General features: G+C 44.9%; 1 protein-coding gene across 1 annotated transcript in view; it reads right to left on the bottom strand.

The window, feature by feature from the left end:
* Positions 1-3,481: 3,481 nt before the first annotated feature.
* ZFYVE26 (zinc finger FYVE-type containing 26) overlaps positions 3,482-25,510 on the bottom strand; it is a 155,252-nt gene continuing 133,223 nt past the window's right edge. The window contains exons 27-33 of the mRNA XM_069726414.1: positions 16,134-16,331; positions 13,772-13,971; positions 11,615-11,756; positions 11,402-11,461; positions 10,108-10,290; positions 9,360-9,404; positions 3,482-7,958 (exon numbers count right to left, since the gene is read on the bottom strand). Of these exons, the coding sequence (XP_069582515.1) occupies positions 7,749-7,958; positions 9,360-9,404; positions 10,108-10,290; positions 11,402-11,461; positions 11,615-11,756; positions 13,772-13,971; positions 16,134-16,331 (1,038 nt within the window). The 3' untranslated portion in view covers positions 3,482-7,748. The remainder of the gene's footprint in view (positions 7,959-9,359; positions 9,405-10,107; positions 10,291-11,401; positions 11,462-11,614; positions 11,757-13,771; positions 13,972-16,133; positions 16,332-25,510) is intronic.

The raw sequence follows: 25,510 nt of genomic DNA, 5'->3' as shown, positions 1-25,510 counted from the left end.
AAACCCGAGACTAGAGCGGGGTCTCTTGGAGGTTGGGATTCGAAGAAAACGATCCCGGGGCTGTGAAATGAATCTATTTTGTATCCAGAGGATACAAGTTCCCTGATCCATGCGTCCTCTACTGAGGAGACCCAGACGTCCCTGAGGAAGAGGAGACGGCTGCCCAGCCTGGGAAACGGGCTAGGGTCTAGTCGTGACTCATGCCTAGGTGGAACTTCCATTCCTAGACCTTGGAGAATCCACCTTAGGAGTAGCGGGAACGCCAGGAAGGAGTGAGTCAGAAGTATACCTTCTTCTCTTAACGTGCCTGTGGCCTCTGCTGTTGCGAAGAGGAATCTGATGCCGCGAAACTACGAAAAAGGCCGAAGTTGCCGCCTAAGGGGAACTAGGCGAGGTCTGAAGAAGGGAACTGGTGCCGCCAGTGGTGTCCTTAATAACTTGGTCCAGCTTGGAACCGAAAAAGATGTGATCCTTGAAAAGGCAGGCTCGTTAGGGACTTCTTTGATGACTCTTGAGCCAAATCGTGCGATGGCTAGCAACAACATTACTGGGTGCCTGAGCGGCAGAAAACGCAACGTCCAGGGAACAAATTATTCCCCGGTGTGAGTAATCTGGGTGGCAAGTTCCGCCAGCCGGTCTGGTGGAGCTCCAGCTTGAATGCCCCAACTGAGTTGTTTAGCCCCTTCGGATACAGACTTCGAAACCCAAGTGGAAGCGAAAGCCGGGCATAGGGATGATGCGGCAGCTTCGAAAGCCGAATTCACAAAGGATTCCATGATCCTATCGATGGAATCTTTCAGAGCCGCCCGACCGGACAGCGTCAGGACTATGTTGGTGGCAAGTCTAGCAGCCGGCAGATCCACAGAGGGAGAGGTCGTTCTCTATCGCCTCTCATTCCGGTTGGCGATGAGATCCAGAGGAAAGAGATGAGACTCCAAGACGCTTGCCTCTGAGAACGTCTGGTCGAATTCTCTTTCTCTGGCCAGAAGCTCCTCGAATTCAGGATGAGGAGCGAATACCTTGGGAGGTAGTTTAGACCGTCTAAACGAAACCGCCTGATCTGCGGGTTTCGTAGAGGAATTTTTGATGCCACAAGTCTGATTGGTCACTCCAATGAGGCTTTGAACCATATCCCTCATGTTAGCGATTTGGTTCGAATCCGGCCCCAAATTATCCTCCGAAGGCGCATCAGAGAAAGCCTTGCCTGACTCTGGGGGAAATGACCATGGGGAAGTCGACCACAGAGAAGAACCGTGGGGCAAGATGGACCGAGAAGAGAACTCAGACCGGCGTTCCTGTCTGGATCTTTCGCGGCCTGTATTGGAAGTCTCGGACGGAGCTTCTTGCGACCCGCTGGCTACCACGGAAGTCTGCAGGGGAAACCGATCGAGCATGGACACAAGGGTCTGGGACACCCGTGTGAGGTCCGCTACTGATAGAGACAAAGAGGAGGCCCAGCCTGGGGTGGGGATTTTGCTCTGAGGCAGTGCAGCAGGGGGAGTCATGGGCAGTGAGCATAATGTGGGTTGCTGCAGGCCTGCCTGAGGGAAGCTTGCGGTTATAAGACGAACACACAAAGTGTTTCACTAAGGTACAGGAAGTAGGGAAAAAGTAGGAGGCCGGGAGTGACCTCCCTTAAAAGTAGACCGAACGGGCCCCTGAGGAAAATGTCAGAAGGTTAGGGGACAGGGGGGCAGGGGAGAGTGTTAGTCTGCAGTGCAGGGCTAATCACGGCAGATGCTGCGGTTTCCAGATGGAAGGCTGCACGGCTTGGAAGAACAGGCAGTCACATCTGGGGTATCCTTTTGTCCGAAACTTGCTGCATGCGAGGACGCTGGAAATTCACAGTCATAAGCTGCAAAGAAAACGTTACTGGCGCTGAACTGCGGCTGCACGGGGAGTGGTGGGCGGGGCTAACCGCCAGGCCAGGAGCACCAAGATGGCGCCGGTGGGCGGAGCTCACCGATGATTGTCGGGCGGAGCTCACCGATTATTGTCGGGCAGGAGAAAAGCCCGCCTGAGGGAAAGAAAGTAGGAGGAGTTGCGGCGCCGGAAGAAGGCCCTGGTAGAAGCCGGGGCCTAAATTTGAGGCCGCGGCGGTGGGAGAAGCGCAGATGCCAGGAAAAAGCGGCATGGCCGCCCGCAAGGCCACCGCGACAAAAAGGCACAGTGCGGACGGAGGAGAAAGCGGCGCGGCTGCCTGCGAGGCAGGCACGCCGTGTCAGAAAGGGATAGTGCGGCCGCAGGGGGAAGCGGCGCGGCTGCCTGCACGGCGGCAGCGCCGGGCAAGAACACAGTGCGGCCGGGGGAAAAAAGCAGCGCGGTCGCCTGCAAGGCCACCGCGCCGGAGAACAGCGCAGCCGCCGAAGGAAGCAGCGCGGCCGCCATGCGAACGGAGCGACAACCCCCGCCCCACGTGTCCCTGGCGGCCGATACACAATGGAAGGGACGGAAAAACGCCGACCAGACCAAGGCAGCCTGGAAAAAGATCCCAAGGGACGACCAAACGACCTCCCCGGAACTGAGGAGGGACCTAGAGGCACTTTGAGGATAGGAATACTCACCTAAAACATCCCACACCGTCCTTACTAACCTCAATCCGGGGAAAATATCAGACGTCCAGGGACCTGATGGACGTCCTTGTCTCCTCCAACCGACAGGCCCTGGTGGGCGAGTGGGTGGGGGACGGATGCAGGACCGGACTTCTAAGCACGCTTGTGTGCTAGGATCTTGGTCCTGCTGTGGGATCTATGAGGATACGGGGTGGCAGTACACGCCGTACTCATAGTCCGTATTGTGGGACTACAGGTGTGACTGTTCACCCGGTATCCCTCCAGAAAACCTGAAAGAAAACGACGCACATTGAGGTAGATAAGGGTCTAATGAAAGACCTGTGTCCACCTCCTACTGACACTAAGCTAAACTGAATATCCTACTTTCTGTCGGTAGGGTGTACACTGCAGAGGAGGGGCTAACTTTTTTATTTACATAGTGTCAGCCTCCTAGTGGCAGCAGATTCACTTATGGTTCCTGTGTCCCCCAAAGAAAGGCGATAGAGAAATAAGGGTCAACACTGTACTGTAAATTTTGAGCCTTTGCATAAACTTAATGGATTGGTTTATAAAAATGTAAAAACATATCAAATGCTTATAATTAAATCTGAAAACAGTGAAGCAGCAAACTTTATGATAACCAAAATTTGTGACAGCATAAAAACTTTTGGCCACGACTATAAAGCATCAATTCTTGAGACAGCCGTAAAATAGGGAAAAAAATAAATGAGGCTGTAGATTGTGGATTTTTCTTTTTCTGGTACCTTGGAGAACAATATACGGTACATACAAATCACTACAAATATAGATTTTATTTTATTACTGAGTTTTTGTACCGATTAATGCAGAAAAGACAAAGGTTGCATAACCCCTGGATCCCCATCTTCTGACGTGTTCATACTTCTATATTAAGTAAAACTGGAAAACAATCATTCTGAGAAATATTTTATTGATTCGTTGTAATTTTTTTTTGTTAGATAAAAGCCTCCAAACAACGTAAAGACACAGACTTGACAAAAAAAATTACAATTGTACAAAATCCACAATTATAAAGTGCAAGGATCACAGTGCAAATCAGATTCTCCTTACATTTATCATTACATTTACAAATGTTGCATAGATCAGAACATGTTCCAGAGGGCATACGCTAAAGTAACATGGATATTACACCATAGTTTCCTACTTACAGACCTAGAAAACAATCAGGCAGCCTTCATATACAACCAGATAGTTTTCCTCTCAGCTACTAAAGTTACTAGTGGGAAATAGTCCTTCGGAAAAAAAAAAAAAAAAAACATTCTAACCACCGGAATCCTCCGCCCCAGAACTATTGAACTGAAAATGATATCACCACTACTGGTGTTTGTAAAGCCGAGGCCAATGATTGACTGGTCAGAATGTCATCACTTCCAGTCCAACAGCAAAAGAGCATAGAAAGGATCCTGGTTGTAATTACAAGTTTTCTTCCCTTTATTGAAAAGGATAACTTCCAACTTGTAACTTTAATAATAAAGCAGAAAACTCCTTAAATGAATAATCCAGTCCAGTCTTGAAATGTTTTCCCTTCAACTGTATAAAAAAAAAAAAAAGTGTTGAGTGTCCTATCTACTTTACCAGCCTTAAAGCTGTCCAAGTTGCTTATTTCTGAGATAATTGGGTGTCTACAAACTCTGTTGGGATGGCCAGCTTCCATTGTTACCATTACAAACTTCCACTGGGATTTCTTGTTACCATTACAAACCTCCACCAAGATTGCCAGCTTTCATTCTAACCATTACAATCCTCCACTGGGCTTGCCATTGTTACCATTACAAACCTCCACCGTGATAGCCTGCTTCCATAGTTACCATTACAAACCCCACTGGGATGGCCATTTTCCCATTACAAACCCCACTGGGATAGCCAATTCCCCACGGCTACCATTATAAACCTCCAACAGGATGGCCAGCTTCCATCTTTACCACTGCAAACCTCCACTGGAATGGCAAGCTTCCCATTGCTACCATTACAAAGCCCATTGGAATGGCCAGCTTCCCATTTTTACTATTACTAGCCTCCACACTGGGATGGCCAGCTTCCACTGTTACCATTACAAACCTCCACCAGGATGGCCAGCTTCCATTGTTGCCATTACATTCACTGGGAAGGTCAGCTTCCATTGTCACTAGTGATGAACGAGTATACTTGTTGCTCGGGTTTTCCCGAGCACGCTCGGGTGGTCTCTGAGTATTTGAGAGTGCTGGGAGATTTAGTTTTTGTTGACGCAGCTGCATGATTTGCAGCTGCTTGACAGAGTGAATACACGTGGGGGTTGCTTGGTTGCTAGGGAATCCCCACATGTATTCAAGCTGTCTAGCAGTCGCAAATCATGCTGCTGAGGCAACGAAAACTAAATCGCCAAGCACTCAAAAATACTCAGAGACCACCTGAGCAAGCTCGGAGAAACCCGTGCAACGAATATACTCCCTCATCACTAATTGTCACTATTACAAACCTCCACAGGGATGGCCCCCTTCCTTAATCCCTGAATGTAGAAGTCTACTTGAAAGCCATCATGCTGGAGTGTATCAAAGCAATTCTGTATTTCAGTATTATCAGAAGCCATTTGACCAACCCCATGTAAACTCTAATGTTATTCATGTTATTTGTTACACTGACTTTCCTAGAAATAGTAAACCAGCAATGAACCAATGCTAAAGACGAACGAAGGCCAGACTTCAGTCTTCTCCAATACAGGTATGGCCATGGGAGGTTCCTGGTGCACTTGCGTTACAGCTAGACTCACGATTGTGATAAAGGAAAAGGGGCACACAAACACCTTTCTGTATATAGCTCAGATATGACCGCACGGGATCAAAAGGATATTGAAGGAAGGATTTTGGGAGTCTTACTTTTGTACGTTTTAATCATTTAGTGGTCCTTGTCAACTTAAAAGCGAAGAACAACTGGAGAACGTTAATTTATTTTCATTAGTTAAGGTGCAAATCGATTTGCAGGACATGGTGCAGTGGCCACATCGGCAACTTTCGCTCGATTGTATGAGAGCCCTGCAATCCGCCTCCTACATGTCTCTGCTTTTAATCTGCAAGAGGAGGACTGCGAACGCTGGCATGTGGGAGTAGTTACACAGGTCTTGCGGTCAATGGCCACAGATTTCTTATGCTACGGACGGCCACGTGTGACTCCTGAGACTGCATTATGCCAGTGTGTCCAGCGATAAGTTGACTGCGACGAACAGGCAATACAGAATGACTGTCACGGCCATAACATTGCCAACAACATATAACCACATTAATACTGATACTTCTAGGCAGCTGCACGTAATAAATTCCCAAAACTACAAAAGGTCCAAATACATGTTTGTATTTTCTAAAACTGATTTTTCTATTAATACAGGTGCTTTCCAAGATAATTCCCAGCACAGGAGGGAGAAAGGTGTACTTGGTACCATTAACTCATTAAGCTGATTTCTATTTTTCGCAGTCCACCAATCATTATATTGTAACTGAGGTTATGATTATATTACCATAAATAAGGTGCAGCACGTACATTAAATATATTTGTCATACACATAAGAACACCAGCTAAATGTAATGGTCAAATTAATAATAAAAAACTAAAAAGACCCTTTTAAACAAGAAATCTAAGTTCACACAATGGCATGTTAAATCACACCAGTGACAATAGTTACTGTATGGCAGATGGGATGCAAACAGCAGAGATCCCAGTACTGATGTTCATGGAAATCTCCCCCATAGCACTCAGTGCCAGGACCTCTGTTTTTGGCATTAGGAGGATGCCGCTGGACCCCATCGCGGTGCCATATATTTTCTATTATTTATGGATTTGTAGAGTAATTTTCTCACCAGACAACATCACTAATGACCTTAAGCTGGGTCTCCTATTGCAGCTCAGCCAAATTCTGGAATGTAAGGACCCTTTATATTAATCTCATACAACTCCTTTAATAAAGATAATCTGAGGCATTCTAACTTCATGAAATTGAAAGTCTACAAAACGTTTCATTGCTTGATATTGATCTGTTATACGTAATTTATTGAACTAGTTTATTGGTAAATGACAAACAAAAATTCCCAAAATACTCCTATTATCAGAATCACTCCCTTTATAAACTAATACTTTGTCAGTCCACCAGCACAATGCAGCCTGTACTATACCTAAGCAGCTGTGACCATGAAGCCCATGGGAAAACTGAAATTCATAAAACTCATTGCTACTTTGCCTATGAGTCACTTATAGCCAGGCTAGATAGTAACTTCGTGACAATGGCCAAATAGCAGAGTAATTGCAGAGTAATGCAGGTAATTCAGATGCATCGAATTGCAATTTAACTTGTTCCGACTTTTTGGAGGCTTGCTTCCCTCGATCCATATGAAGCATTCACCTGCGTTGTGCTGCAATGGCACGGCTGCACAGAGTGATCTTTGTGTGACCTGTGTCACTGCATAAGTCACTGTTAAGCCCCATCATAAAAGACGTTTTCCTCCTACTTCACGGCCAAAGCCTGCTTTTTTCTTTTTATTTCTGAGCCTGGGAAGACTCCATTAGTTTTAATCATTTGTTGTAAACAGTATAATGTCAGTAATGAATAAACCCTGGATGATCTACCTATATTGCACATCACGTGGTGTACATGATACATCACACATTATAAAACACCAGTATAAAAGTCGGGCATCTACGGTTAAGCAGTGAGGTAGATCCTTGTCCCTATAGTGAATGTTTACCATATAGACCACTGGTCTACAACTGGTGGCTTTTCCAGCTGTTGCTAAATCATCAGCTCCCATTGTGCCCCAGACAGATGGGCATGATAACTATACAATAGCTGGAGAGCCGAAGGTTGGAGATCTCTGGTGTAAACCATCCTGAAACGTGTGCTTCTGATTCACCATGAAATATACAGAAGCTGCTCCCTTTCATCCTGGGTACCTGTTCGAGATGGTGCAATTTCCAAGACCAGTAGCCATATCAGTAACCAGTTGCTGCTCTTCTTCTGATTAGCTTTCCTGGCATAATGTTATTGTTGCAGAGTGATGAACATGTGACGCCGCGCCAGGCTGGTTAATCAAAACAAGAGCCGTTAACACTACAAGGCTCCCATCTGGAGGCTGCAGATCACCAACATGGCCAATGGGTCCTGCAAATCCTTGTTCATCAGTTCCAATACCAGGTTTACTTGCGGGAGGTATGGCGCTGTGCTGGCTTGGATACTGGAGGGTGCTCTACAAGCCACTTGGAGCAGATGCCTTGCACCACGCTGTCGTTAAGGTTGTGTGCAGCTTGCCAGACTTCCTGTACTAGCTGGATTGCTTTCTCATGCTCCTGCTTAACGGCGGTCAGGTAGGCAGAGCGCATCATTCGGCAAGCAAGAAAGGCCTTGATCTGTGAAAAAAAAGCTATTATCAGACAAAACACATCATGACTGGCTGCACAGTGCTAAGAGTATGCTCCAAGTCAGTATTAACCCCTATCTGACCTCGGACGGGATAGTACGTCCGAGGTCAGATCCCCTGCTTTGATGTGGGGCTCCGCGGTGAGCCCGCATCAAAGCCGGGACATGTCAGCTGTTTTGAACAGCTGACATGTGCCCGTAATAGGCGCGGGCAGAATCGCGATCTGCCCGCACCTATTAACTAGTTAAATGCCGCTGTCAAACGCAGACAGCGGCATTTAACTACTGCTTGTGGCCGGAAATGACGTCATCGCCGACCCCCGTCACATGATCGGGGGTCGGCAATACGTTGGGATGGTAACCATAGAGGTCCTAGAGACCTCTATGGTTACTGATCACCGGTGGCTGTGAGCGCCCCCCTGTGGTCGGCGCTCACAGCACACCTGCATTTCTGCTACATAGCAGCGATCAGTAGATCGCTGCTATGTAGCAGAGGCGATCACGTTGTGCCTGCTTCTAGCCTCCCATAGAGGCTATTGAAGCATGGCAAAAGTAAAAAAAAAAAGGTTAAAAAATGTGAAAAAAATAAAAAAAAAATATAAAAGTTTAAATCACCCCCCTTTTGCCCCAATCAAAATAAATCAATAAAAAAAAAATCAAATCTACACATATTTGGTATCACCGCGCTCAGAATCGCCCGATCTATCAATTAAAAAAAAGCATTAACCTGATCGCTAAACGGCGTAGCGAGAAAAAAAGTCAAAACGCCAGAATTACGTTTTTTAGGTCGCTGCGACATTGCATTAAAATGCAATAACGGGCGATCAAAAGAACGTATCTGCACCAAAATGCTATCATTAAAAAAGCCAGCTCGGCACGCAAAAAATAAGCCCTCAACCGACCCCAGATCACGAAAAATGGAGACGCAACGAGTATCGGAAAATGGCGCAATTTTTTTTTTTTTTTTAGCAAAGTTTGGAATTTTTTTTCACCACTTAGATAAAAAATAACCTAGTCATGTTAGGTGTCTATGAACTCGTACTGACCTGGGGAATCATAATGGCAGGTCAGTTTTAGCATTTAGTGAACCTAGCAAAAAAGCCAAACAAATAACCAATGTGGGATTGCACTTTTTTTGCAATTTCACCGCACTTGCAATTTTTTTCCCGTTTTCTAGTACACGACATGCTAAAACCAATGATGTCGTTCAAAAGTACAACTCGTCCCGCAAAAAATAAGACCTCACATGGCCAAATTGACGGAAAAATAAAAAAGTTATGGCTCTGGGAAGGAGGGGAGTGAAAAACGAACACGGAAAAACGAAAAATCCCAAGGTCATGAAGGGGTTAAAGGGACTAGATTTTTTTCCTTACAGTTAACTGAACACTTACTTTTGTTTCATCACTTTTCATGCCTTGAATTAGCTTTTCCAGCTCCTGAAATCAAATAGTAAAAAAGAACACAACACACATGAGTAATCTAGAAGAACACATGGCGGCAAAAGTTAGTCATTGATCAGATATTGCATTTATGGTGCCATTTATGACTTTATTCTTAACATTTGGGACATACAATTTTTCAGGATATATTGCAGCCCCTATTCTCAGACTTTAAAGACTCCAGGTCAAGTGTGTCCAGTATTTGCTCTTATTTTACTGCCGTCGCTCCCCATGGTCATTCTACCAGATATGGACCTTTTCCATTTAGGGTTAGTTTTTTTATAGTCTTTACCAAGAGGGATGTGGCACACAAGATCCTCCGAGGTGCGCCTTCGGGATGCTCTGCATTATGAAACCATGAGCCTCCTCATTATAGTCTATAAAAAATAGAAGCAAATACAAAAAAGGCCCATATCTCTGAAAAAGTATGGAGAATTAAAAAAAACAAATGGAAGACTCGAGAGCAATGGGAATAAAATACCAAAAACTGGCCACTTTATACCTGGTTTCCTTTAAGAAGCAGCTAAAACAAAATGTGAAGTAGTCTGTGTGCAGCATTGAATGCTGTTTAAAACGAGGATGTCCTGACGAGACAACCCTGTTTAATACAACGTGGCTGACGACCCTTTCCATTCTAGGAGTCCCTTACTCTGCTCAGGATTGAGATACACCATGAACAAAACCATAAACAGCATCTTACATCAGAAGGAACATCAGCCATTTCTTCGACGCATCTCAACAAAATCTTATCGCAGTCCTTCTCTGCGGCGATCCCAGACTCGCTCACACACTTCACCAGCTGCAGAATTTCTGGGTAATTCTCCTGTTGCACCAGCTGCTTGCAAACTTTGCTGTAAACCTTGAAAGCGTCAAGCTGGAAATCCTGGAAATTGGTTGAAATGGAAACATACGGCATCAAATCTATGGTCACATTCATGCATTTAATTTTTCATACGTCAAAAAAAGGCCTTTTTTATCCCATTACTGTGGGGGTTTTTTTCAGCTATTTTTATCCTCTTAGTGACATCTGGCTCAGGAGCTGGGCATGTGTGCTGCCAGCTAGGCTATGAAGCAGTCCCCCGTAACAGTAAATGCTATCCTCTTAGTGACATCTCCTGGCTCAGGAGCTGGGCATGTGCTGCCAGCTAGGCTATGAAGCAGTCCACCGTAATAGTTAATGCTATCCTCTTGGCGACATCTCCTGGCTCAGGAGCTGGGCATGTGCTGCCAACTAGGCCATGAAGCCGCCCCGTAAAAGTAAATGCTATCCTCTTAGTGACATCTGCTGGCTCAGGAGCTGGGCATGTGCTGCCAGCTAGGTTATGAAGCCATTCCGTAAGAGTAAATGCTATTCTCTTAGTGACATCTGCCGGCTCAGGAGCTGGGCATGTTCTGCCAGCTAGGTTATGAAGCCATTCCGTAAGAGTAAATGTTATCCTCTTAGTGACATCTGCTGGCTCAGGAGCTGGGCATGTGCTGCCAGCTAGGTTATGAAGCCATTCCGTAAGAGTAAATGCTATTCTCTTAGTGACATCTGCCGGCTCAGGAGCTGGGCATGTTCTGCCAGCTAGGTTATGAAGCCATTCCGTAAGAGTAAATGTTATCCTCTTAGTGACATCTGCTGGCTCAGGAGCTGGGCATGTGCTGCCAGCTAGACTATGAAGCCGCCCCGTAAGAGTAAATGCTATCCTCTTAGATGCCACCGCCAATTGTGATAGCAGCATTTAAGAAGGTAGGAATGAAATGGATTGAGTCAAACAACCTTCAGCCCTCCCTGTGATGCAACTGTGGGGTGACGATGGCTTGTCCAAGAATCCGGGCCCATACTATAGGCTTGTGGCCAGGCTTCATTGAAAAAACAAACAAAAAAAAAACGACTATATGTAGACGCTCATGTGAAGGAGTTAAGAAAATATGGACAAAATATAGAGAATCCTGGAAGCATGTATGAGACATTACGGATTAAATGCGGATATTACCGATTGTCATCTCACCTGAATTACTCGAAAAGCAATTCCAAACCCTTCTTCTACATTCTTCCCACCTAATATAACCTTGAAAAACAAAGTAAAAAATAAATAATAATAAACAATTACATCCTGGATGGCGGTCAACAAGCATGAGCATAGAGACGAGACAGATCTACTAGAAAAGTGCCTGCAAGCGTGTGTTCACATTACGATCATTTTGTCAGAAAAGTTTCTTACCCTGCTGGCCACATCTAACATCATGGCACTGTGTCCAAACAGTGTGGGCGGCTGCTTGTCATACACCTGTGCGCTCTGCAAACTCTCACATCTCTGCAGGAACTTGGTGATTTCCATCTGAAGCTCAACAGTGTTGATGTGCCTGGAAGACAATGAGAAGCGGTCTCACTGCAGTGCGAGTTCATTACTTCTTTCCTGGGATTTTCATCTATTTATTTCAGCTTTTAAATGTTAAACATGGTGGAGAAGTATAGTTAGAGATGACTTTTTAAAAAATAGTTTTATATTTCTATCTATAAAAGTAAAAAACTCTGCAGTGGTCTCGTTATCACAGAAAGGGTTACAATAAGCTGATTAGCTGATATGTTACTGAGGATCACACTATTCACGACAGATTATGAGACATGTGTGTATGTGTATATATATATATATATATATATATATATATATATATATATATATATATATATATATATATATATATATATATATATATATACACACACACACACACACACACATACATTATATATATACACACTAGCTACTGAACCCGTTCTACGCCCGGGTGGCGAGCATTTATTTTGGTATATGGTCTCCATCCTGCACCCCCATTCTGACATGTGCTGCTCCATCCTGCGTCCCCATCCTGTCATGTGCTGCTCCATCCTGCGTTCCCATCCTGTCATGTGCTGCACCCATCTTGCGCCCCCATTCTGTCATGTTTTGCACCCATCCTGCTCCCCCATTCCGTCATGTGCCGCTCCCATCCTGCTCCCCCATTGTGACATGTGCTGCTCCCATCCTGCGCCTCCATTCTGTCATTTGCTGCTCCCATCCTGCGCTCCCATCCTGTGCCCCCGTTCTGTCATGTGCTGCTCCCATCCTGTGCCCACATTCTGTCATGTGCTGCTCCCATCCTGCACCCCTGTTCTGTCATGTGCTGCTCCCATCCTGTGCCCCCGTTCTGTCATGTGCTGCTCCCATCCTGTGCCCCCGTTCTGTCATGTGCTGCTCCCATCCTGCACCCCTGTTCTGTCATGTGCTGCTCCCATCCTGTGCCCCCGTTCTGTCATGTGCTGCTCCCATCCTGCACCCCTGTTCTGTCATGTGCTGCTCCCATCCTGCGCCCGTTCTGTCATGTGCTGCCCTATTCTGTCATGTGCTGCTCCCATCCTGCGCCCCCGTTCTGTCATGTGCTGCTCCCATCCTGCGCCACCATTCTTTAATTTGCTTCTCCCATCCATATGCCCCATACGCTGCTCCATTAGGGTTGATGGCCCCCATAAGATGCTCCATAAAGGTTTATGGCCCCCATAAGACGCTCCAGTGTGTATGCCCCCGTACACTGCTCCATAAAGGTTTATGGCCCCCATAAGATGCTCCAGTGTGTATGCCCCGTACACTGCTCCATAAAGGTTTATGGCCCCCATAAGACGCTCCAGTGTGTATGCCCCCGTACACTGCTCCATAAAGGTTTATGGCCCCCATAAGACACTCCAGTGTGTATGCCCCCGTACACTGCTCCATTATGGTTTATGGCCCCCATAAGATGCTCCATTGTATATGCCCCGTATGCTGCTGCGATATATATAAAAAAAAAAAAAATATACCATACTCACCTATCGTCGCTTGGCGCCGAGTGCTGGGGGGCCTGAGCAGGCGGGGACACCGGCGCACTGTGGGGGTCAGGTGCTGGTATCGCCGCTAGCTCAGGCCCCCCAGCACTTGCTATATTCACCTGGCCCCCGTTCCAGCGCTGCGCGCCGCCATCTTCCGGCTCCACTGGCTGTGACTGGTCAGTCAGAGAGCGGCGCCGGCGCGCATTAAGCACGTCATTGCGCCCTCTGAACTGTGAACGTCACAGCAGAGGACCTGGGAGACGGAGCCGCACGCAGCGCTGGAACGGGGGACAGGTGAATATACTCACCCTCCTGGCGCGTCCACGGTCCCTGCCTCTCCGGTGGAGATCGCGGTGTGCGTTCAGTGTTTACGCATACCGCGATCTCCTGGGAGCATCACTCTGTGGGGCCCAGACTGCGCCGGCGCTTGCGCAGTCTATAAAGGCTTCGGACAGAGTGACGCTCCCAGCGTTATATTATAGATACACACACACACACATACATACACAACATACTATCGTTCTGGAGGAATTACCTGGACACGTCACTAGCAGACATTTTTTTCCGAAAAGTGTCGAACGATTTTTTCCTGTTGCTTCGGGACACTTCTTGTAAATAGATTTTTAGGTGGTCCTTGGATTTTACCAGCCATGTTTGATTGTTACCCAAGTCCCGGTAGCTTTTAGCTTTCAGTGTGAAAAATCGAATGCAGGTCATGGCAGCACGTACATGGTCCTGTGATAAATAAAGTCACAGATCAGAAGAAGTACAAGTCAGGATTCCAGGGCAGAGTTAGACTGGCTCATACAGGAGCGTATCTAGAGTGATGTGCACCCACCCACACCCCCGCATGTTCGGCAGATGCATGGGGCCTTCTAGCATTCCAGATCCTGTGAAGACATGTGTGTGACCTCTCATGTAACAAGGTCCCCCTTCTTGTACCAATGTCATCCATCCTGGCCCCTTCCAGGTATGATAACCTCCATCCTGGGCCTTTTCCTGGTACAATGTCCACGATCCTGAGCCCCTTACAGTAATAACGTTCCCCATCTCAGTATAAGGTCTCCATCCTGTACCACATCCTGGTATAATGTCATGCAGCATGGGTCCCCTCTCAGTAGGTCTCAGTTTTCTGGTATAATATCCTAGGTCCCCTCTCAGTAGGTCTCAGTTTCCTGGTATAATATCCTAGGTCCCCTCTCAGTAAGTCTCAGTTTCCTGGTATAATATCCTAGGTCCCCCCTCTCAGTAGGTCTCAGTTTTCCGGTATAATATCCTAGGTCCCCTCTCAGTAGGTCTCAGTTTCCTGGTATAATATCCTAGGTCCCCTCTCAGTAGGTCTCAGTTTTCTGGTATAATATCCTAGGTCCCCTCTCAGTAGGTCTCAGTTTTCTGGTATAATATCCTAGGTCCCCTCTCAGTAGGTCTCAGTTTCCTGGTATAAAGTCCCCAATCCTGGTATAATATCATACAGCGCGGGTCAACCTTGGTAGGTCTCCATTTCCTGATATAATGACCTCCATTCTGGGACCCTTTCAGTAATTTATGTCCCCAATCCTGGTATAATGTGCCCCATCCTGGGCTTCTTCCAGTAATAATGCCACTGTTCTGCGATTTTTTTTTCTTCCAAAAAATGTGGGCGGCACAGGTCCAGTCGCACCCTGCAACAGAGATTGTCACACCCCTGAGTGCAGACAGGTGTTTTAACCTCGTCCTGATGTAGGACATAATAGTGTTGGAGTTCCCATGTATGAAGCGGTTTCCAGAGCTGAGCCAGCATCATATCAGGCAGATGCCAGCATCTGTCCGCAACAGCAGCAACCGCTGTGGTTTACTAAAATGCCGGTCAAAATCTGACAGTGTCACTTAATATTTAGAGTAGTGCAATTGTGTCATGTGCCTATCATAGCGCCCATTGCTTCCCCCATCACCCATGATGTGATTACGGGGTGCCAATGGGTAATCCTGTCAACTGATGGCCTGCTGAAGACCTCCATGCCTGCCATCTTAACTCTCCTGTGAAATGTAGCCTCCTCGCAGGAGGCTAAAGCAAAACAAATTAAAAACAAATATATATTCATACATACATACAAATAGTAAAAAATCCTCCCCCCCCCCCCCACCCGTTTCCCCGTTTAGAAATTATAAGCAATTTTGTCATCTATTAAAGTAAAATTATTTAACATGTGAAAGTTGTAAAGACAACAACATTCTAACCCTACAAAAATGTAACAAAAAGCGATGAAAACCCTTGTATTAACCCATAATTGTACCAATAAAAACCCCAGAAAGCCCTCACTCCGCTCCATAGACACAAAAATGGCGACACAAACTATTTTTTTTTTTTATATATACTGCCGTAACTTATACAGCTTAATGAAATACATAAGGTGAAAAAATACTGGTGGAATAGCACTTTCACCATTTCATCTCACTTTGCATTGTTTTTCATATGTTAAATTCTGTTCCTTTCGAAAATGTATGAATACTGGTGTGTTAAAAACTGGACGTTATCAATTCCCTTATTGGAGGATTCGATTCAGCCTCTTCCCCTTCAGCTTTGATTGGACAGTGTCAGACTATGCAGGTATACACCCCTTCCCCTCCTCTGGATTCCGTATTCAGCCCTCCCCCTCTGTATTCCGCATACACCTCTCCCCCACCCCGGGTTCCGCATACACAATCAGATGTGGGGGGTGGAGAGGGGTGCATATGTATACAAGCCTCCCGTCAGATCATATATACACCCCTTCCTTCAGATTACATATACACTCCCTTCTGGTTATCACCATGTATGCAGCCTTGCTGAAGGACCCCAGTAATTGCCTTTCTTGCAGCCTTTAACAGAATACAGGCTGCCACTTGGGCGACTGCATTGATGGCGGTTATAACCTCACCTTCATAAATAGCTGTAGCTCGTACAAGATGTTATAGTAGCTCTTTTGCTGGAGATGTTTGCAGGCTTCGATCAGGTAGGTGCTCCAACTCTCTAGAGAAGAGTCGATCGATTCCAGCATGGTTTCCAGAGTTTGCAGCTTGCCACTTTCATAGCTGGACACAAAAATGCCTTCTATGAAAATATCTCCGGGACATTCCTATTAGAAAAGGGCAAAAGAAGGATGTAGATCAGCTTGAACAATGGGCAGACACTAATAAAATGGTATTTAACAGGGAGAAATGCAAGATTCTACATCTGGGCAAAAAAACGAAAATTACATCTACAGAATGGGAGGAATAGAACTAAGTAACAGCACGAGTGAAAAAGACTTGGGTACACTAAGAGATCACAGACTGCCCATGAGTCAACAGTGTGATGCAGCAGAAAAAAAGCCAAACAGTTCTTGGATGTAATAAGAGAAGATCAGAGTCTAGGTCATGTGAAGTAATTATCCCCCTCTACTCCTCCTTGGTCAGGCCTGGAAGGATGGAAGGAGTGCTTGTGAAGATTGTGAACGTAGTTACTGATGTGATTTTTGAGACCAATCGGTTGGATATAATAGTTCGGGAGAAGGAGCAGCAAGACGGAGGATTCTTCAACTGCAACGACTATGGATACATCCCATAAACGCACAGCGGATGACCCGGGGCATCTATTCAACTCTCTACAAGGAGTTGCCACAGAACCCGGAGAAATTTTTTAATTATGTTCGGATGAGGCAGGGACACTTTGATTATTTGCTGGAACAAGTTGGGGATGTCATCCAAAGGCAGGACACACAGATGAGGTTTTCCATCTCACTGGCGGAGCGGCTGATGGTGACACTGCGGTAAGCCTACTTGTTAAGGTTTGTTTTTTATCATTGTTCATATTTAATGTCATGTAAACATGCTTTAACCTATGGAAAACCACATCAGCAGTGAACATGCTGCAGAAAATACTGCGCTGAAACACATTTTCTGCAGCATGTTAATTTTTTTATTGTTTGTGGCCATTCCACAGTGTTTAACACCTGCTCCATAATAGGAATGCACAGATGTAAAAATGCTGTTTTTAATGTGCACTACAACATAAAAACTTCCGCAATGCCGTTTATCAAAACTTAAAAAGAAATAAATGTAATATTTGTATAAATTGCTTCAAAATGTTATGTTGGTCTTTGCAATTTTTACTAACATTTTTATTAGTTTTTCACAGATTCCTTGCTACAGGAGAATCCCTAACTTCACTACATTACCAGTTCCGCCTTGGAATATCAACAATTTCCGGAATTGTGAAAGAGACCTGGCTGGCAATATGGGATACCTTGCACTAGGAGTACATTCCACAACCGACTATGGACATCTGGCTGCAGAGTGCTGAACATTTTGAGAAACTGTGCCATTTCCCAAATTGCTTAGGTGCCGTAGATGGCAAACACATCCATATTGCAAAACCTGCAGGATCTGGCTCAGAGTACTTTAACTGCAAGAAGTACTTTTCAATAGTACTCATGGCCATAGCAGATGCCAACTGTAAATTCATGGCTGTGGACATAGGAGCCTATGGCCGGTCCAACGACTCACAAGTATTCAAAACTTCTCCGATGGGCCATTGTCTGTATGGAGACAGCTATGATATTCCACCAGCAAGACCACTCCTGGGAACAACTGGACCACCTACGCCATTTGTCTGTGTTGGTGATGAGGCATTCCAGTTGTCACCACACCTACTAAAACCGTATGCAAGCAGAGACTTGACCCGAACCAAAAGAGTTATTAATTACCGCTTAACTAGAGCCAGACGAGTGGTGGAGTGTGCATTTGGCATTTTAACTGCAAAGTGACGAGTGCTGCTAACCGCCATAAAACTGCACACAGGGACTGTGGATGAGGTGGTCAAGGCCTGTGTGGTGCTGCATAACTATGTGATTTCCCAGGAGCCTGTTTCCATGGATGATGAGGACTCTGAGACCACCTTGTGAGATTACCAAAGCAGCTCTGTTCGTTCCACAGGTTCTGTTTCCAGAATGAGGGACTACTTTGCAGAGTATTTCGTGTCACCTATAGGCCGAGTTCCACGGCAAGACAACATAGTGTGAGATCTTTCTTTTATGTCTCTGTGATTTATGTTCCTGTACAAAGTGTTTTTATTGACATCAAGTTTTATTAATTAGTTTACAAAAGTTTGGTATGTTTTGTAATAAACCAAATATGTTATACCTTTTAACGTGTGGTGTGTAATGTTTTGGTTTTTTTTACCTTTTTTTGTTAGCATACTTAAATGAAGCCACTAAACTAAAAAATCGTTTTTAAACCAAACAAATTTTTATTTAACATATTTTTGACAATTTTTTTCAAACCTTTTGTCATACCATATATATTTTTTTTAACCTTTGTTTTGGTAAACATTTATAAACCTTTTTTGGGTATAAAATATATTTGAACTTTAACATTTTTTGAAACAAACATTTTTAAGCTAATAACATTTTTTTAAAAAGGTAATATAACATTTTTACAAGTCTGGGGAGGAGGAGATACTAGCGGAGGAGCTGGAAGGTTGGACCATGTAGTGGAAGGGCGGGAAAAAAACAGGAGGCTGAGCGAGGGGGGGGGGGGGGGATGTGTAGGGGTATGTGGAATACTAAACGGGACCTTTAATATGTATAAGGTAAAAATAAATGAAGAAATATCACCCCACAACAATATATAATGGTACTAAATGGTGTAGCCTAAATGAAGAAACACCATTAATATATGATACCATAACATGTGTATGAGAACAGCCTAAACACGTACAATGTGCTGTCCCACACTACCAAGATACCACTAGTTGTAAACATAAGCACACATGGGTGCAAAAAATGTTTAACCGGGTAAGCTTGTATGTACAAATATTGGCAGGTATCAAAGACAAACAAATAAAGCGGGCAGGAGGGGATAAGGCAAAAGAAAAGAGATATCATATAACAACAAAGGTAATTAAAACAGGAATGATCTCACCAATTGCCATAAACGAAGTAGGTGAAGCCCGCAATGCACTGAAGAAAAGTCCATATAGCAGCGATGCCGGGAGACAATACCCTGTCAATCCCTAGGGGGCTATACATACACCTACAAACCCAGACTCCCGCCCTTACAAGGGCAGTCCACAGCTACCCCTGGACAATATCATGCCCTGCACTCTCCCTATTGAGATGTCCCGACGCGTTTCTTCGCAGGCTGATTCATCAAGGGACTTGCCTGCCTGGGAGATAAAGTGCACGAGTGCTTAGAAAAAGGACATAAGGACCTGCCACCCTCCAAGTAACACTGAAGAGAGTGGAAACAATCACATGGTCCACTTAAGTAGTATAATGACGGGCATAGTTAACCTATCACACGCCAGATACAAATCATGTGATAGGCAGCAGTGAGTAAATGCTACATGCAGCAATATTGATAGCTCTTTTGTAAATCCTTCCTTGCCCCTCCCCTGTTTTTTGTATGAGTATTGTTTGTTATCATCACTATCCCCCACTCTTATGTGGGGTCATCTAAGTGAGTTTATGTGAAGTCTCCAGTGGGGTTTCCTTTTGAGTATGTGCCCCCCTTTTTTTGATAGAGTATGGGAAACATAGATTGACATATTTTTTCTCACTAAAGGTATATCCCTACCCCTTTGCCTACAGATGTTGGGCTGTCGTTTGGAAGACTATAATGCAGCTGTGGTACTTTAAGGTCCCACTAACCAGGGTATATTGGTACCGCTTTGATCCGTGACACAGCATTCTTGATCGTTTTGGCGCTTCAGCGTTTTGTTTAACATCATGTAGTGGTGTCATTTTAGTGACGTTTGAGTGTCCTAGTTCTTTATAAGTACCTTGATTTATTGGGACAGCTTTATTATGGAGTTGTCATCTTTGTCATAGCGCGGGGCTTGTGTTTTGCACAGGTTATACCAACTATATTGGCAGGAGGTATTTGCTATTATAGTTACGCTATAGCGTTCACTTTTCGTTTTTTATATCTCACGCCCGTTGGGCGATTCTTTTGAGTAGTAGGCACTTCGCTGCCATGGTAACGTCGGAGCGTCCTAGTAATCGTTACTTTTGCTATGACAGGAAGCTTTTAGGTCTGGGCGCGCTTTTGCGTTCCGGTATCCTAGCAACATTAGGCTCTCTCGGCAGCGCTGTCCTCGTGCTCCCTTATCGGATCTATTCGTCACTTCCGCCACGACAGGAAGCTTCCAGGTCTTAGCGCGCTTCGGCGTCTCAGTATCCTAGCAACATTAGGCTCCGCTATTACCGGAAGTGCTGTCCTCGTGTTTCTTCATCTGATTTATGGCGGTCTGTTTTTCTGTCATGACCTTACAGGTATTGTACGATTGCAACAATTTGCGGTCTTTGAACGTTTTTTGTACATTCTTGGCCGATTATTTTGGCTATCAATATTGCTGCATGTAGCATTTACTCACTGCTGCCTATCACATGATTTGTATCTGGCGTGTGATAAGTTAACTATGCCCGTCATTATACTACTTAAGTGGACCATGTGATTGTTTCCACTCTCTTCAGTGTTACTTGGAGGGTGGCAGGTCCTTATGTCCTTTTTCTAAGCACTCGTGCACTTTATCTCCCAGGCAGGCAAGTCCCTTGATGAATCAGCCTGCGAAGAAACGCGTCGGGACATCTCAATAGGGAGAGTGCAGGGCATGATATTGTCCAGGGGTAGCTGTGGACTGCCCTTGTAAGGGCGGGAGTCTGGGTTTGTAGGTGTATGTATAGCCCCCTAGGGATTGACCGGGTATTGTCTCCCGGCATCGCTGCTATATGGACTTTTCTTCAGTGCATTGCGGGCTTCACCTACTTCATTTATGGCAATTGGTGAGATCATTCCTGTTTTAATTACCTTTGTTGTTATATGATATCTCTTTTCTTTTGCCTTATCCCCTCCTGCCCGCTTTATTTGTTTGTCTTTGATACCTGCCAATATTTGTACATACAAGCTTACCCGGTTAAACATTTTTTGCACCCATGTGTGCTTATGTTTACAACTAGTGGTATCTTGGTAGTGTGGGACAGCACATTGTACGTGTTTAGGCTGTTCTCATACACATGTTATGGTATCATATATTAATGGTGTTTCTTCATTTAGGCTACACCATTTAGTACCATTATATATTGTTGTGGGGTGATATTTCTTCATTTATTTTTACCTTATACATATTAAAGGTTATGTTTTATATTCCTACTATAGCTATGTTCCCCTAATTTTGGTGGGATTTGTTGTTTTATTTCTATTACTGTGGATTTTTCTAGATTTGCTTTTTTCGCGTTCTCTATTAAAGGATATGGCAGGTTTTTTATCTGTTGGGCTCAATACGGACACTTGGCTATCAGAGGTAAAGGAGGTCTTCTCAGAGCAGACTTTTACACAGAAAAAATATCTTCCCTCTTTCAATACAGCTTTCAGGGAACTTCAACAGGTATATAGAGATCAGATCACCTCCTGGTGGGAGGTACAGAGCCTAGAGAGTTACCTGAAGGCTAAAATTGTTCCACGGGGTTTAAGGATAAACTTGTCGGCTGGCAGTAGACACAAAAACTCCGCATTCATTCACAGGTGGGAAAGAGAGGCGACTGAGAGTTCCCTTCGTTTCATGCAATTATTATTAGAGGAAGAAAAGGTTACATTAGCCACCCTTAACGATAAGCTTAAGGAACACATAGAGATCACAAAAAAATTCTCTACAGAAACGGATTTTGCCGTTAAGGAAACTAAACTCCAGACACATATTGAGCGTTTTCAATACCATCTAAAAGAGAGGAAGCATCGTCAATACCTGAGAGACATCCAGGATTTTAAAGACAATAAGGCATACTTGGTCTTGGCTCCTAGAACTACCCCACCCGATAGAGAAACAGAAGCATCTTCTACAGACACTGATTTCTCAGAATCTGAAAACAGATCTAGATCCTATAGAGGGAAAAATCGAGGAAGGGGTAGAGGTCGTGGAGCTCGAGGGGCCTCAGATAGAGGGGATAATACACAAAGTGGGGGTTTTTTAGATCAGGTTTACCCCCTACGAAACCGACAACCCCAAGGGAGGAAACAATAAATATTCCCCAACAGTGTTCAGCTCTGACCAGTGATCCTCCGTTTATTCAGTCTGGTACCAGTATACAAGTTATCAATTTGTCTGATCAACATATTGATAACTGGGAAATGGCAGTCCTGAGTAAAGGACTCTCTTTTGTTCCTAGCACTGATTTTGATCTATTTAGGGCGGTGAAAGATTTGAACCTTTTTCTGCGCAAACTAAGATGGAAGAAATTCTTTCATAAACAGGAATCCCGTTTATGTTCAGATCTTGGCATCCCGGTGGATATGCTGTCTGATGTGAGACTTCTAAACAGTATTGGTGATATTGAACCTAACTCCCAGGGTTTGGGACCCTTCACACAGCTAAAAGAAAAAAGCACCAAGATGCCACCTAGCACGGGTGACCTTTCATCTATTGATATTTTTTCAAATCTCGTTACCACGGAACTAAGGGAGCTTGCTCATAGCCATATACAGTGCGATTTCAACTGCTCGAAGCAGGAAATGGAAGCTATCAAACGGTTAGAACAGAACACTAACATAGTGATAAAGCCCTCCGATAAGGGGGGCAATGTTGTTATACTTGGGATCAAGGACTATTTGAGTATGTGCCAATCGATTTTGGCTGATAGAACCACATACGAGATCCTTCCGCACAATCCCACAAAGGACTATTGTATGGAGTTAAGATCAATTCTACAGGAAGGTTTGAATGATGGGATCATCAATAAAACAGAGTTTGACTATATTTTTCCTAACTGTCCAGTGATCGCTACATTTTACAGCCTGCCTAAGGTACATAAGGGCCTACACCCTCTCAGGGGTAGACCTATTGTATCAGGGGTAGGCAGTCTCTGCCAGAATGCAGGTATTTACCTGGATCGCATCCTGTCACCCTTTGTCTCAGCATTACAATCATTCGTTAAAGATACTCCAGATCTTCTACGACGACTGGAGGGCCTCACTATCGGTCAGGAATCATCTCTTGCAAGTATCGATGTGGAGGCCCTCTACTCCTCTATTCCCCATGATAGAGGTCTGGAGGCTGTACGGTATTTCCTCAATACCAGGGGTCAACAGTATCACCAACACAATTGCTTTGTACTAAGGCTTCTGCGTTTCTGCTTGACGCATAATTATTTTGTCTTTGATGGGAGGACCTACCACCAGCTGAGGGGGACCGCCATGGGCAGTCCCTGTGCCCCGGCCTACGCGAATCTCTTCCTCGGCTGGTGGGAGGAGACCCTGGTCCTGGGTGATGAACCTGAGGAGAGTGATTCGTCTTTGTATCGTGTATCCGAACTATGGACACGATACATTGACGACATTCTGATTGTCTGGCGGGGTACGGAGGAGGAATTCACCACATTTGTGAATTCTTTGAATCACAACGATATTGGTCTCTTCTTTACATCTGTTTTTGACACTCTTTCTTTGCCATTTCTGGACATCCTGATTACAAAGGGGAGAGGTGGTGAGCTACTTACTTCCACTTTTCGAAAACCCACAGCCACTAATTCGCTCCTACATTGGGACAGTCATCATCCGGCGCACCTTAAAAGGGGGATCCCGAAGGGACAATACCTTCGGGTTCGGAGAAATTGCTCTGACAACCATGTCTTTGAGATACAGTCCCGTGAATTGAGAGAGCGTTTTTTGGCGAGGGGTTACCCCCAGGGTGTCCTTAGTAAGGCATATCATGAGGCAAAGAGGAGAGACCGTGGTGAGCTGTTGAACCCTGCCCCTAGAAGACAAGATGATAGCTCGGTCCGTTTCGTCACCACCTATGATAATGGGGCCAATCGAGTAAGAGACATTCTCAAAAGACACTGGTCCATTCTCCAAATGGACCCAGATATTGCTGACCACCTGGGGGAAGTCCCTACAATTACCTATAAAAAATCAAGATCGTTACAGGATAGAATTGTCCACAGTCACTTTACCAACGTCTCTAGGGACACGTGGCTAAAAAGTAACACCACGGGCTGCTATAAGTGTGGGCACTGTACGGTATGCCAATTTGTTGACATCAGTAAGTCTTTTGTGAGTAACGTAACTGGTAAGGAGTACTCCATCAAGCAGTTCATTAACTGCAGTACCAAAGGGGTCATTTATAGGGTCTTTTGCACCTGTGGTATGGAGTATATAGGTAAGACGATCAGGGAATTTAAGAAGAGAATTGGGGAACATGTGGGCGATGTGTTGCACAATAGGGACACGTCTGTTTCTCGACATGTCAATCAGCTGCATAACGGTCAAGTCAACAACCTACGGTTTGTAGCAATCGAGAGAGTGACCATGCCTGTTCGAGGAGGCAACTGGGATCAGTTGCTGTTACAGAAAGAGGCAAAATGGATTTTCTATTTGAATACCGTCTCACCCCTTGGTCTTAATGACCAAATTAATTATGGATGTTTTCTCTGATAAGGCCCACCTTCTTCTCTCCTTTTTGATAGCTAGGTTGCCGTTTCATATTTTATGTGCTCTTTTGTAAATCCTTCCTTGCCCCTCCCCTGTTTTTTGTTTTTTGTATGAGTATTGTTTGTTATCATCACTATCCCCCACTCTTATGTGGGGTCATCTAAGTGAGTTTATGTGAAGTCTCCAGTGGGGTTTCCTTTTGAGTATGTGCCCCCCTTTTTTTGATAGAGTATGGGAAACATAGATTGACATATTTTTTCTCACTAAAGGTATATCCCTACCCCTTTGCCTACAGATGTTGGGCTGTCGTTTGGAAGACTATAATGCAGCTGTGGTACTTTAAGGTCCCACTAACCAGGGTATATTGGTACCGCTTTGATCCGTGACACAGCATTCTTGATCGTTTTGGCGCTTCAGCGTTTTGTTTAACATCATGTAGTGGTGTCATTTTAGTGACGTTTGAGTGTCCTAGTTCTTTATAAGTACCTTGATTTATTGGGACAGCTTTATTATGGAGTTGTCATCTTTGTCATAGCGCGGGGCTTGTGTTTTGCACAGGTTATACCAACTATATTGGCAGGAGGTATTTGCTATTATAGTTACGCTATAGCGTTCACTTTTCGTTTTTTATATCTCACGCCCGTTGGGCGATTCTTTTGAGTAGTAGGCACTTCGCTGCCATGGTAACGTCGGAGCGTCCTAGTAATCGTTACTTTTGCTATGACAGGAAGCTTTTAGGTCTGGGCGCGCTTTTGCGTTCCGGTATCCTAGCAACATTAGGCTCTCTCGGCAGCGCTGTCCTCGTGCTCCCTTATCGGATCTATTCGTCACTTCCGCCACGACAGGAAGCTTC

The sequence above is a fragment of the Ranitomeya imitator genome, chromosome 1, assembly GCF_032444005.1.
Source record: "Ranitomeya imitator isolate aRanImi1 chromosome 1, aRanImi1.pri, whole genome shotgun sequence".
In the NCBI taxonomy this organism is placed as follows: Eukaryota; Metazoa; Chordata; class Amphibia; order Anura; family Dendrobatidae; genus Ranitomeya; species Ranitomeya imitator.
The sequence above is the reverse complement of the archived record's forward strand: the minus strand, read 5'-3'. Positions and strand labels throughout refer to the sequence as shown.